Source organism: Tympanuchus pallidicinctus, unplaced genomic scaffold, assembly GCF_026119805.1.
Source record: "Tympanuchus pallidicinctus isolate F22 unplaced genomic scaffold, pur_lepc_1.0 scaffold35, whole genome shotgun sequence".
Classification (NCBI taxonomy): domain Eukaryota; kingdom Metazoa; phylum Chordata; class Aves; order Galliformes; family Phasianidae; genus Tympanuchus; species Tympanuchus pallidicinctus.
In genome coordinates, this window is record NW_026294753.1 from 214,667 (window position 1) to 225,558 (window position 10,892).

The window sequence follows — 10,892 nt, forward strand, 5'->3', positions numbered from 1 at the left end:
CCACAGTGTGACTTTCCCAGGGGTTTCACAACCCTGCAATGGGGACAAGCAGGGCAGAGTCCAACTCGAACAGGCAAAGTGTCAGCGGGTGGAGGACAGCAGAACTGTGAGCTCCTCAGATCCCACCCTGAAACTACTGGCCGAGGTGCAGGGTGCCCCAGCGTCCCCAGGATGGTGGCTATGTGCACTGAGCCAGTGGGGACTCGGGGGCGGCGGCCCAGGACGAGGCTGGGAGCCGAGGCAAGGCGAGGAGCCAGGGCCGGTGCCGTTGCCCGAGCTTTTCTAGGACAGTACAGCCCACACCCCGGGCCATGTCTCCTGTGGTGGCCCAGGGCCACCGCGATCACTGCTCTGTCCCCCTGGGGGCAGCGGAGCGTTTATGGCACAGGGATGATGGATGACCATCGTGATCACCCTGTCCCCTTGTGTGCCACGTGCTTTGAGTCCTGGCAACGAATTCAGCTGTGATCACAGCCACGGGACACCCGGTATCACTGGGGACGGACCCGGTGGTGGGAGGAGGCGGGGGATGGGACAAAGGTCCCACCAAGGTGGCCCGGCAGGGCTCTGGGGGCCTCATCAACCCAGGCGGGCCGGTCCCCCGACCGGCGCTGCTGAGTCTCAGGAAATGGAGGAGCTGGGTTGCTGGGGAACCAGCCCGACCGGCTCCCCGGCTGTCAGCACCTGAGGAATGCCAAACCTCCGCTCGCCAGGGCTGGGTGCTCACCGAGGGCTGGGTGTTCGCCGGGTGACTCTGCCGGTCCGCCCAGCCGCGGCGTGCCGGTGCAGGGAGCAGCACCCCGAGCCCTGCGCAGTGCCTTCGGTGCGGTCGGTCAGTGCGGTGCCCACCCGGCGCGGCGGGACCCTCGGGCGGCAGGTACGTGGGGTGTGGGTTGGGGCCCGTGGATGCTGTGGGGGCCAGGAGCTGTAGGGCACCTGCTGCCAGTCAGGGCCGTGCTCAGATCCGTGTGCCGATGCTGCCGTTTGGTCCCCACTGAGCTGATGTCGGCACGGGTTGGGTTGCAAAGCCCGTTTCTGCCACTCGGCTTCAACTCCTTCAGGCTTTTAACCCTATTCCCAACACAAAGCACATCCTCACACCCATTGAGGACAAAGAAGTGCTCACCCAGCCCCAGTGGCCTTGTGGCTAGCAGATAGCAGGGTCCATGCCCACCCACATCCCCTCCTCTCTGCAGGGCATGTGGCTGCGGAAGCACCGGTAACAAAAGGGGAAATGGAAATTGCCCTGCCCTAATTATTAGTCCTGATCTGTGCAGCAGCCGCTCAAACCAAATTCTCGATTTTCCTGGAGGTAGCAGGTCTGCTCTCACCTGCAGACATTGGGAACATCCCAGTGTGTCTGCAGGCCAGGTTTCCCCATGGCCACAAGCTCAAAGCTGGCCACAGGTTGCTGCCACTCAGCCCTTGGTCTCTTCATTACATTGCAGGCATCTTAATCAGGTTCCAGGAACCCTGATCAGGCTACTTAGGGACCCTTCTGAATAGCAAGAGCCAACAATTAGCTGAGCGGGTTTGCTTGGGTGGGACAGGTGATTAATTGCTGTGCCAGGTGCCCATTGCAACAATACAGCTGGGTTTCATTGCAGCATGTCCCGGCGTGCAGGGACGGCCACATCCTCACCTGCCTCTATCTGGGGTGCTGGTGCCAGGCAGGGCTGCAGAGCATGGGGGTGGTGTGCCCTCAGCACCCACTGGGTGCCAGAGCCATCTGTGGCCCTATGGATCCAGCTGTGGCTCCGTGGATCCAGACGTAGCTTTGCTGATGCAGATGCCTGGCCCTGCCTGAGCTCTTCCTACATCCAGCCCTGCTCACTATCCCAGACATGGTCTCATAGCCTACTGCAAAATGACACCAACCCCTCCTATATAGACCAGAAAGACCTGCCAGGCTGGGGTGCATGGCGGGCAGGCAGGACCCAATGTTCCCGTGCCATCAGTGAAACATTCTGGTGGAGGGCAGAGCAGATGTGATGGGGTTTAGAGGGACCCAGCCCCGGGTGAACCCCACAACAGGAAGCATCCAGCGCTGACCCCAGGGATGGGGGAAGTGGCCGCATGGGAGAAATCCATTTCTCATCCATGAGGAATCAGCCCATGGAGGGCCTTCCCCATCCCCAGCCAAGAAAGTGCTTAATTTTAGCACTCTTTGGGCCATACCCCAGTCCCAGATCCTCCCGCTGCCCCTGCAGCCCACATACAGCTGGTGTTTGGGTTGGGGACACCAAACAGCCCCTAAATGGGAGATGCTGAGATGCTGCCATGCTTCCGGCTCATTCATCCACAGCTGCTTCGTCAGCTGCTTTCCATTTCCCAAACACAGCAATAAAACCATTCTGGGGCAGTCACGCAGCCCTGCATGGCGTCACCCTGCCAGCCGCGGCCTCGGGGTGCCCATGTCCTCCCCGGCAGCATCCAGCACCGCCCAGCATGGGGACACGGGCACAGGGTGCTGGGTGCCTGCTCTGATCAGGGTGCAAGCAGCGGGTAATTAATGCAGCTCATTTTCTTGTGCCAGTGGGGCCTCAGATGTGGATGGAGCAATCCCATCTTTGCTGAGCAATAACTGCCATGATCAAGGGAAGATGCTGCTGGCCCCAGCCTCCAGCAAAACCCCTGGGTGCTGTGGCACGGCCCCACTGAGGCCCTTTCACCTCATGGAGCTGCTTCCCTGTTATTTTTTGGGCTTGTTTGTTTGCTGTCTTTGCTGACTCGGTGCAGTCCTGCGCCCTCCTGACTCATCCTGCAGCTCGGGGCAGAGCACAGCACAGCCAGATCCTGCCCAGGTGGTGTGGCAGAGCACTGGGACGTGCAGACATTGCATTGCATTGCATTTTGTTGCACTGCAGTTTGTTGCACTGCGTTTCATTTCAATGCATTGCATTGCATATCATTGCATTTCTTACATTTCACGCAGTTGTATTGCATTTCGTTGCATTGTGCTGCATGTTGTGTCATGTCACTGCGTTGCATGAAACGTTGTGTTGTTGCATTGCATTGAATTTTATTTCATTGCAATGAAGGGATGGTGGTACCCCAGGTCATGCATGGGTGAGCATCTCAAGAGGTGCTCTACGGAAACACAAAGTCACCACCTGTGTGCTCAGGACCCCCAGAATGTTCTAAGGGACCACAGAGGGGAGGACCAAAGTCCAAAGGGATGGGCTCAAGGTTTGGGGTCTCAGCTCAGCTGGATCCCGGTGCCTCTCCCTGCAGCTCCACCAGCCCTGCTGCGTGGTGGCAGGGCCCGCATGGATCTGCCGTTCCAGCACAGTGAGGCGAAGGGCTTCGTCTCCAGTGCCGAGCTGAGCATGAAGCAAACAGCAGCACCCGGACCCGAGAGCCGATCCCGGTTCCAGAAAGTCTCACTGGTGTCACGACGGCTGGAGCACATGGCAGGAGGGGGGGGCCGGGATGGCAGCCCCTCCCGTGTCTCCCTGCTGCTGCAGGCCTGGGAGAGGGAGATCGTGGAGAAGACGGCGTCGGGGCCGAGCGCGGTGACGCAGCGCAGCTGTTCGTCCTCTGTCAGCATCCTGAAGGACTTTGCAGCGCACGGCCCCATTTTCTCACAGGTCTTCTCGCCACGGCGGCGGGAGGAGAAGCGGGAGGATGACACAGTGCCTGCGCCCAGAGATGTGCCTGTGCACCGTGAGAGCTACATGCATGGCGTGCTGCTCCCCACTGCGCCCCGCTGCCAGCGCTCAACACGTGACCCCAAGCCCAGGGCCAGGCATGTCACTGTGCTGCGGGAGGGCAGGGAGGCGGAGGAGGGCAGGAAAACCCAAAATGGAGTGTGCAAAGCCACCACTGTGCCCCCATCGCATCAGAAAGGCTGTAAGCCGGATGGTGGTGGCATCACCAAGATCACAGCACGTGGCAAAAGCTCACTGAACACCCTGGATATCAGGGAATCCTCCAGGGAGAAATGTTCAAAGCCAAATGAATCCATGGCCGATGCAATGCCAAGAGGCAGAGACAAACCCCAGGACCTGCAAACCAGTACAACCAGTGCCCAGTGTCCTCTGACAGATCAGTCTGGAGCCAGAGAAGGAGGTGCAGTGCATAGGGATGGCTCTATTTCAGCCATACAGCCCAGGACAGAGAGCTCTGAGGAAACTGGTGGTAGCTCCAAAAACATCTCCAAGGAAGCAAGCAATGGACCTGAGCTGTTACATGGAGCACGAGCATCTCCAAAAGACACAGAAGTTGAAATGAAGGAGGGTGAGATGGTGAAGAATCATGAGGGTGTGGCCCAGAGCATCCCTGAGCCTCCTATGGAGAGCACTGCAGAGCCCCAGCCTGAGAACACTGCAAAGCCCCAGCCTGAGAGTGTCCCAAAGCCTCAACCTGAGAGCATCCCAAAACCCCAACCTGATAGCGTCCCCAAATGCCAACTTGATAGTGTCCCAAAACTTCAACCTGAGGGTGTCCCAGAACTTCAACCTGAGGGTGTCCCAAAACTGCAAAGTGAGAGTATCTCAAAGCCTCAACCTGAGAGTGCCCCAAAACTTCAATCTGAGGGTGTCCCAAAATCTCAACCTGAGAGTGTCCCCAAACCCCAACCTGCCAGCACCCCAAAATCTCAACCTGAGAGTTCCCCAAAACTTCAATCTGAGGGTGACCCAAAACCCCAACCAGAGGGGGTCCCCAAACCCCAACTTGAGAGCACCCCAAAACCTCAACCTGAGAGTGTTCCCAAACCTCAATCTAAGAGCATCTCAAAGCCCCAAAGTGAGAGCATCCCGGAGCCCTCCCATGAGTCCCCAGCTCCACCATCAGAGAGTCCCCCAGATGCATCCGAGGAGGATCCTGAGCTGGTGGTGGACATGGAAATCTTCGTGGACACGCTGCGCAACATGGAGCCCTCAGAGATACGGAAGGCACCCAAGGTTCCGCGCCAGCCCCGGCCCTCAGCACTGGGTCGCTGCACAGCACTGCCACCCATCCATGAGGACCGCGTGGCCCCACGCACCCACATCTCACTGCCTGTTGCCCTGCAGGAGCTGCTGGCATGGGGAGGGGGGGGACAACGAGCTGAGACCCCCCCAGAGGGCACTGAGAGCCACGATGAGGAGGAGGAGATTGAGAACCCCTACCTGAGCCCTGGGGAGAAGGCACTGAGGAAGGCTCAGAATGGCAATGGGGAACTGGGTTCGCTCCTGGGGGGGCCGATGCAGGGCAGGGCCACGGGTGAGCGCAGTATTCTGTTCCGAGGGAATGTCCTCAAAGGGATGGCACTGCTCTCTGACTTCCTGGAGCACCGTGCAGCTGCAGCAGATGAGGCCAAGCCCTACTCACGCCTGGACAACAGCATGCTTTACAGCCGCTTCGTGTCCTCCGCCAGCACCCACAATGGGGTCTCCAATGGTATAGGTGCTGGTGACCAGCCCAGCACTGAGCTGGAAGCACTGAGTCATGACCACAACCCTTCTGTTCCTGAAGAGCCAGAGTGTGCCGGAGCCCCATACCCCACTGACATCCCGGTGAGTGCAGCCCTGGAGCAGTGCCTGAGGGTGCTGGGGCACATAGGGGGGTGTCAGATCTGAATCCCCTGAGCATCTTCCCCTGCTTCCAGCCTATGGATGGTGCATTGTATTGGGGGAAGCTGTGCTGCATAACTGCCAGTACAATGGGATGGTGCTGGGATGGGTGATGGGAGGGTACCAGCATAGGCAGTGAGAAAGGGTACTGGGATGGGAAGGTGTTGAGCTGGAGACGGGAGGGTTCTGGGATGGGTGATGGGAAGGTATCAGAATGAGCACTCTGAGGCTACCAGTGTAGGTAATGAGAAGGTTCTGGGATGGGCAGGTGTAGGGCTGGGGATAGGAGGGTGTGGGGATGGGTGACAGAGGGCAGGGGCTGGGCAGAGGCTGTTCCAGATGGTGCAGGAATGCTTGAGGTGTGGCTGCTCGGGGCAGTGGGAGGGATTTGCTAGCTGTAGACGCGAGGCTTTGGCTGCTGCTCTGTTGGGCTGAGGCAATGGCTGGTGCGGCTGATGTCCTGCACTCTTCATGTGTTCTCGGGTGCGCACAGCAGGATGACAAGGAGGGCTCTGTGAAGATAAACGCCAGACCCGGAAAGGTATGGGGCATGGGGCCGGGGCTGGGCAGGGCTGGCCCTGGGGCCACGGTGCTGAGCAATCTGCTGTCACCCCAACCAGATCATCCTCTTCTCTGAGGCTGGCTTCGCAGGGCACAGACGGGAGATCTGGGGTGATGTCCCCGACGCTACATCTTGGGAGCTGTCACACAAAATCTCCATCAGGGTCATCCGTGGAGGGTAGGGACCATGCAGGGACAAGACTGGGGGCAGCTGGGGAGGAGGCTGTGTCACAATCCATGTTCAGTGGTCACCATTGTGCCACAGGCAATGGCTATGGCCATGAGCCAATACTGGGGTGACGGGATGCTGCTGGAGGCTCTGTACGGCCATGTTCTGCACCCTGCCACTAGGCAGAGACTGGTAAGCATAGCAATGGGCATTTCCCTGATGGCAGGTGGGTGATGTATGAAAAACCACGGTTCCATGGGCGCAAGTGTGTGCTGGCAGAGGGGGATGTGGAGATTGACAACCCCTGGATAGTGTATGGGCAGAGCGATGAGTCGCGTGGCAGTCGGCCCTTCCGCATCGGCTCCTTCAAGAGGGTGGTGAAGGTGAGCAGCTGGAAAATGGGGTGCGGAGCCCTCCCAAATTCAGCCACCCTTCATTCTGTGCTCTCCCCACACCAGGATTACTGCACGCCTGAGATCAGCCTGTTTGCTGAGGAAAACGGAGAAGGCGCCAGACTGCAGTTCAGCGACTCGGCCGAGGATACCCGCGTGCAGGGGCAGCCACTCACTGCTTCCTCCATCATTGTGCACTCGGGACTGTGAGCAGGACAGGGTGTGGGGTGCTGCTGGCATGGGATGCTCCTAGCCACCAACGGGCATTTGGGCATTTCCTCCCTAGGTGGCTGGTTTACTCCAAGCCCTTCTTTGATGATGACCCCTATGTCCTGGAGCCAGGCGGGTACCCCAACCTGAAGGCCTGGGGAGCGAAGGATCCATCCATCTGCTCCATGCATCCCATCAGGCTGGTAAGCAATGGCTGTTGGAGCACTGGGGCCGTATTCTGTGTGAGCACATCGCTCTGCCTCTACTTCCATTTCCCAGGGCTGCCCGGTGGTGGAGCGTCCTGGTGAGCCGCAGGTGCTGATCTATGAGGACAGGGGCTTCCAGGGACACAGCTTCATCATCAGCCGGGATGTCTACGACCTGAAGCGCCTGCCCGAACTGCCGCTGCCCACCGTGGGCTCAATGCGTGTCCTGGGTGGCTGGTGAGCAGTGGGGTGACCCACAGGAGAGGGCTTGGGGGCTGCGGGACGCAGTGAGGTGGCACATCTCAGAGATGCTCAGCTGTGGGGATCTCAGTGCTTGTCTGATCTCAGTGTCTTGCACACAGCTGGGTCGGCTATGAGAAGGAGGGCTTCCGTGGCCACCAGTACCTGTTGGAAGAAGGAGAGTACCAGGACTGGCGGCAGTGGGGTGGCTATGGCAAGGAGCTGATGTCCTTACGGCTCATACGGACGGTGAGAGCATCGGGTGCCACCATCCTATGTCCCATAAGGTCATGTATTACGGAGAGCAGCCATTCTCCAATCCTTTCCCCACAACAAACTGAGGGCTCGGGGCTTGTCCCTGCAGGATTTCTCTGACCCAGCACTGGTGCTCTTCGAGGCCATGGACTTTGAGGAGGGTCCCAGCGTGGAGCTGAGTGAAGCACTGCCCGATACACAGCTGGCTGGCTATGGCACCGTCACACAGTCCATCCATGTGCTGAGTGGTGTGTGAGTATGGAACCTGGGACACGGGGACAGAAGGGACATAGGGATGGCCAAGCCTGAGCCTGAGCTTGCATCCCCCTGGCAGGTGGGTGGCCTACGAGGGCCCCAACTTTTCGGGAGAGCAATACATCCTGGAGAAGGGAGTGTATCGCAACTTTGAGGACTGGGGAGCCACCAACTGCCGCATTGCCTCGGCGCAGCCCATCCTGCAGGTGGGTGTGCACGGACCCCCAGAGCCTGGATCCCCCTCTGCACACCCATGGGTGCCCCATGGTTGGGTGAGCTGGCAACCAGTCCCACTCTGTTTGTTTGCAGGTTAGGGAACACAACCTGCACTTCGTCTCCAAGGTATGGAGTGGTGTGTGGGGAGGGAGACACACCGATCTTGGTATCACCACTCTTTGTGGGATAGTGACAGTGCTGCTTTGCCTGCCTCACTGAGCCCCTCCATGCCCCTCCACAGATCCTGCTCTTCTCGGAGCCTGACTTCCTGGGGGAGCACCTTGCCTTTGAGGACGAGCAGAGTGCCCTGCCTGACAGCTTTGTGCCCCGCTCCTGCAGGGTTCGTGGGGGCAGGTAGGACACTGGGGTCTCAATGGTGGGGGATAGGACGGGGAGTCCTGGGAGACACTCACCCCCCACGATGGCTGCATCAGCTCAAACATGCTCCTCTGCTCCTTGCCAGCTGGATCCTGTTTGACAGCCAGGCCTTCACTGGGCAGCAGCATGTGCTGTCCGAGGGTGAGTACCCCACGTTGGGTGCCATGGGCTGCCTCTCCTCCACCACCATCCGCTCCTTGAAGAAGGTCCCATTGGTGAGTGTCCATCCAACATCACTGAGGCAGAAGCCCTCAGAAGCCTCCTTGTTTCCTGCAGCATTTGTTCTCCAGCCCCAGAGCCCATCCATACACATGGGTGCTGGCTTCCCCCAGCTTTCCCCCTTTACACCTTCATCTTTGCCCCCTCCTGCAGTTCTTCTCAGAACCCTCCATCTTCCTGCACGGCCTGGAGTGTTTTGAGGGGAAGGAGATCGAGTTGAACAGTGAAGTGCGGAGTCTCCAGGCAGAGGGTTTCAACAACCACGTGCTGTCAGTGCGTGTCAAAGGCGGCATGTAAGTGAGCCCAGCCCTGCTGTTCCCATCCCAGCTGGGGTCTGTTTGCCTACTGAGGCTGACCGCACTCTGCCCATCTCTGCAGCTGGGTGCTGTGTGAGCACGGTGACTTCCGAGGCCGCCAGTGGCTGCTGGAGTGCACTGAGATCACCAACTGGCTGACCTACAGCGGGCTGCAGCACGTGGGGTCCCTCTACCCCATCCGCCAGGTGAGCACCCAGGGAGCCCCCAGACCAGCCGTGGTGCAATGGGGCTGGGGAAAGCAGCACGCTGCTGGCAGTGCTCAACCATGAAAGTGCCGCCAACCTTCCTCGGCTCCCTGCTCCTCCCTGCAATTTGTCGTGGCGAAATGCTCCCCACGGGCAAGCACCTTGCACAATGTCTTGGCAGCATGGCATGGCGAGCCATGCTGTGCCAGCTGTGAGATGAACCAGGGCCACAGCCATCACCCTGGCGCTGTGGAGACATGCACAATGTGATTCTTGGGCGCTGCAGAGATCCTGAGCAAAAAGAGCTTCTCTCCTTCCAGAGACGGATTTATTTCCGCATCAGGAGCAAGGAGCTGCAGCTCTACCTGTCTGTCCCTGATGATGTGGAGGACATGAAAGCAGGGCGCGTGGTGGTGTCCAGCCTGAGCGAGCAGAGCAGCTCTGTCTGGTACTACGAGGATGGGCTGCTGAAAAACCAGGTCAGGGCTGCAGATTGGAGATGGAGGGGACCTGGGAATGCCCCAGACAGACCTTTTAGGGCTTCCACCTGTTTTTTTCCCAGGATAACCTCAGCCTCGTCACCACAGCCCATTGATTCTCCCTTCTTCCGGTCTCTTCTGGAGACATGAATGCATTTCTGCCACACCAGAGGATTTTATCACCTTGATCATGCCTGCCCCTCATTGTTTTCCTGCCTTCCCCATGTCCCACCCCAGAACCAGATGCTTTTGACATGAAACCTTCAAGCCCAAAGCCCCTGAGCTTCACCAGGTGGAGGCAATGGAGGGGATGGAGCTGACGTGTCCACCACCTCCCACTGCAGGTTGCCCCTGCCATGAGCCTGCAGGTCATCGGGCCAGCTGGGAAGGGAGCAAAGGCCGTGCTGTGGTCCGAAACCCGGATGCCATGTCAGACCTGGAGCATCAATTCTCAGGGACGGATTCACAGCCAGATGTTTGAGGATATGATTCTCGATGTAAAAGGTAAAGCTGTGGCGCCAGGACAGGGGCTGCTGTTCCAGGCACCCCGTGGAAATGAGGTGTCAGATGGGGCCACTCTCCTCTTTGCAGGCGGCCGATCATATGACCGGGACCATGCCATCATTTGGGAGGTAGCTGAAGAACGCCCCACACAGATCTGGGAGATACAGGTGCTATGAGCAGGGAGCACGTGGCCCTGGTGCCAGCAAGTGTAACAGGGAAGGACAGGAACACCCTGCAGTGGTGGGAGCTGCATCCTGCCCCGCTGCCTGGGAGCAGCTGCCATGAAGGATGCCATGACCACCCCCATTGCCCACCTCCCTCCTGGAGCACCATGGACACACGTGATGCTGACTGCTGTGGGACGCACTGAGTGCAACGCAGCAGAGCCTCTTCCCCACCCCATTTCCCTCTCTGAACTGTATTTATGTACGTGTGTAAGATACGGCCCCACTCGAGGGGGCCAGCCCTACCTGGTTTTGCTCTCCTTGTCCTCCTTGCTGAGTTGTGCAGTGCTCCTCAAGCACAGGACCCATCCTGCTTCCCAGGCGGGAGCTCAGTGTCCAAGTGCTGTGAGCAACATCCAAGCCCTTGGTTCTGAAAAGCAAGGTGCACAGGCTGTACTTCTGAGGTGGCAGTGTGTCTGGCTCTGGATGCTGCTGTAAGGGCAGGGGGCTCTGGGTCCTTCGTTCCTGAGTGCAGCAGGATGAGATGCCGTGTGGATGTGTCCTGGCACTGCCAGACTGGGCTG

At 59.0% G+C, this 10,892-nt stretch overlaps 1 protein-coding gene across 3 annotated transcripts; it reads left to right on the plus strand.

Annotated features, from left to right (window-relative positions):
* Positions 1–546: 546 nt before the first annotated feature.
* Positions 547–10,670, plus strand: CRYBG2 (crystallin beta-gamma domain containing 2). 3 transcript variants are annotated; one of them, XM_052699044.1, is made up of 19 exons: positions 547–877; positions 3,235–5,501; positions 6,052–6,099; positions 6,179–6,297; positions 6,515–6,671; positions 6,747–6,886; positions 6,967–7,093; positions 7,170–7,333; positions 7,459–7,585; positions 7,701–7,843; positions 7,926–8,052; positions 8,156–8,188; positions 8,304–8,416; positions 8,526–8,655; positions 8,813–8,952; positions 9,038–9,161; positions 9,482–9,640; positions 9,985–10,144; positions 10,232–10,670. In XM_052699044.1, exons 2-19 carry the CDS (start codon positions 3,270–3,272, stop codon positions 10,318–10,320), a joined length of 4,332 nt encoding a protein of 1,443 aa, XP_052555004.1. In that variant the 5' UTR covers positions 547–877; positions 3,235–3,269; the 3' UTR covers positions 10,321–10,670. The 3 variants fall into 3 exon arrangements, with proteins under 3 accessions (XP_052555004.1, XP_052555005.1, XP_052555003.1); XM_052699045.1 differs by having other exon boundaries at positions 6,055–6,099; XM_052699043.1 differs by lacking the exon at positions 547–877 and having other exon boundaries at positions 2,345–5,501; positions 6,515–6,886.
* The last annotated feature ends 222 nt before the right edge of the window (positions 10,671–10,892 follow it).

What these genes read in the sequence shown, in the direction of transcription:
- CRYBG2 (XM_052699043.1), top strand. Translation starts at nt 3,036, where the DNA reads ATGAAGGGATGGTGGTACCCCAGGTCATGCATGGGTGAGCATCTCAAG. An exon ending in TGCAGGGTTCGTGGGGGCAG is followed by an intron (nt 8,417 to 8,525) that starts GTAGGACACTGG and finishes GCTCCTTGCCAG; the next exon opens with CTGGATCCTGTTTGACAGCC. An exon ending in CCTTGAAGAAGGTCCCATTG is followed by an intron (nt 8,656 to 8,812) that starts GTGAGTGTCCAT and finishes CCCCTCCTGCAG; the next exon opens with TTCTTCTCAGAACCCTCCAT.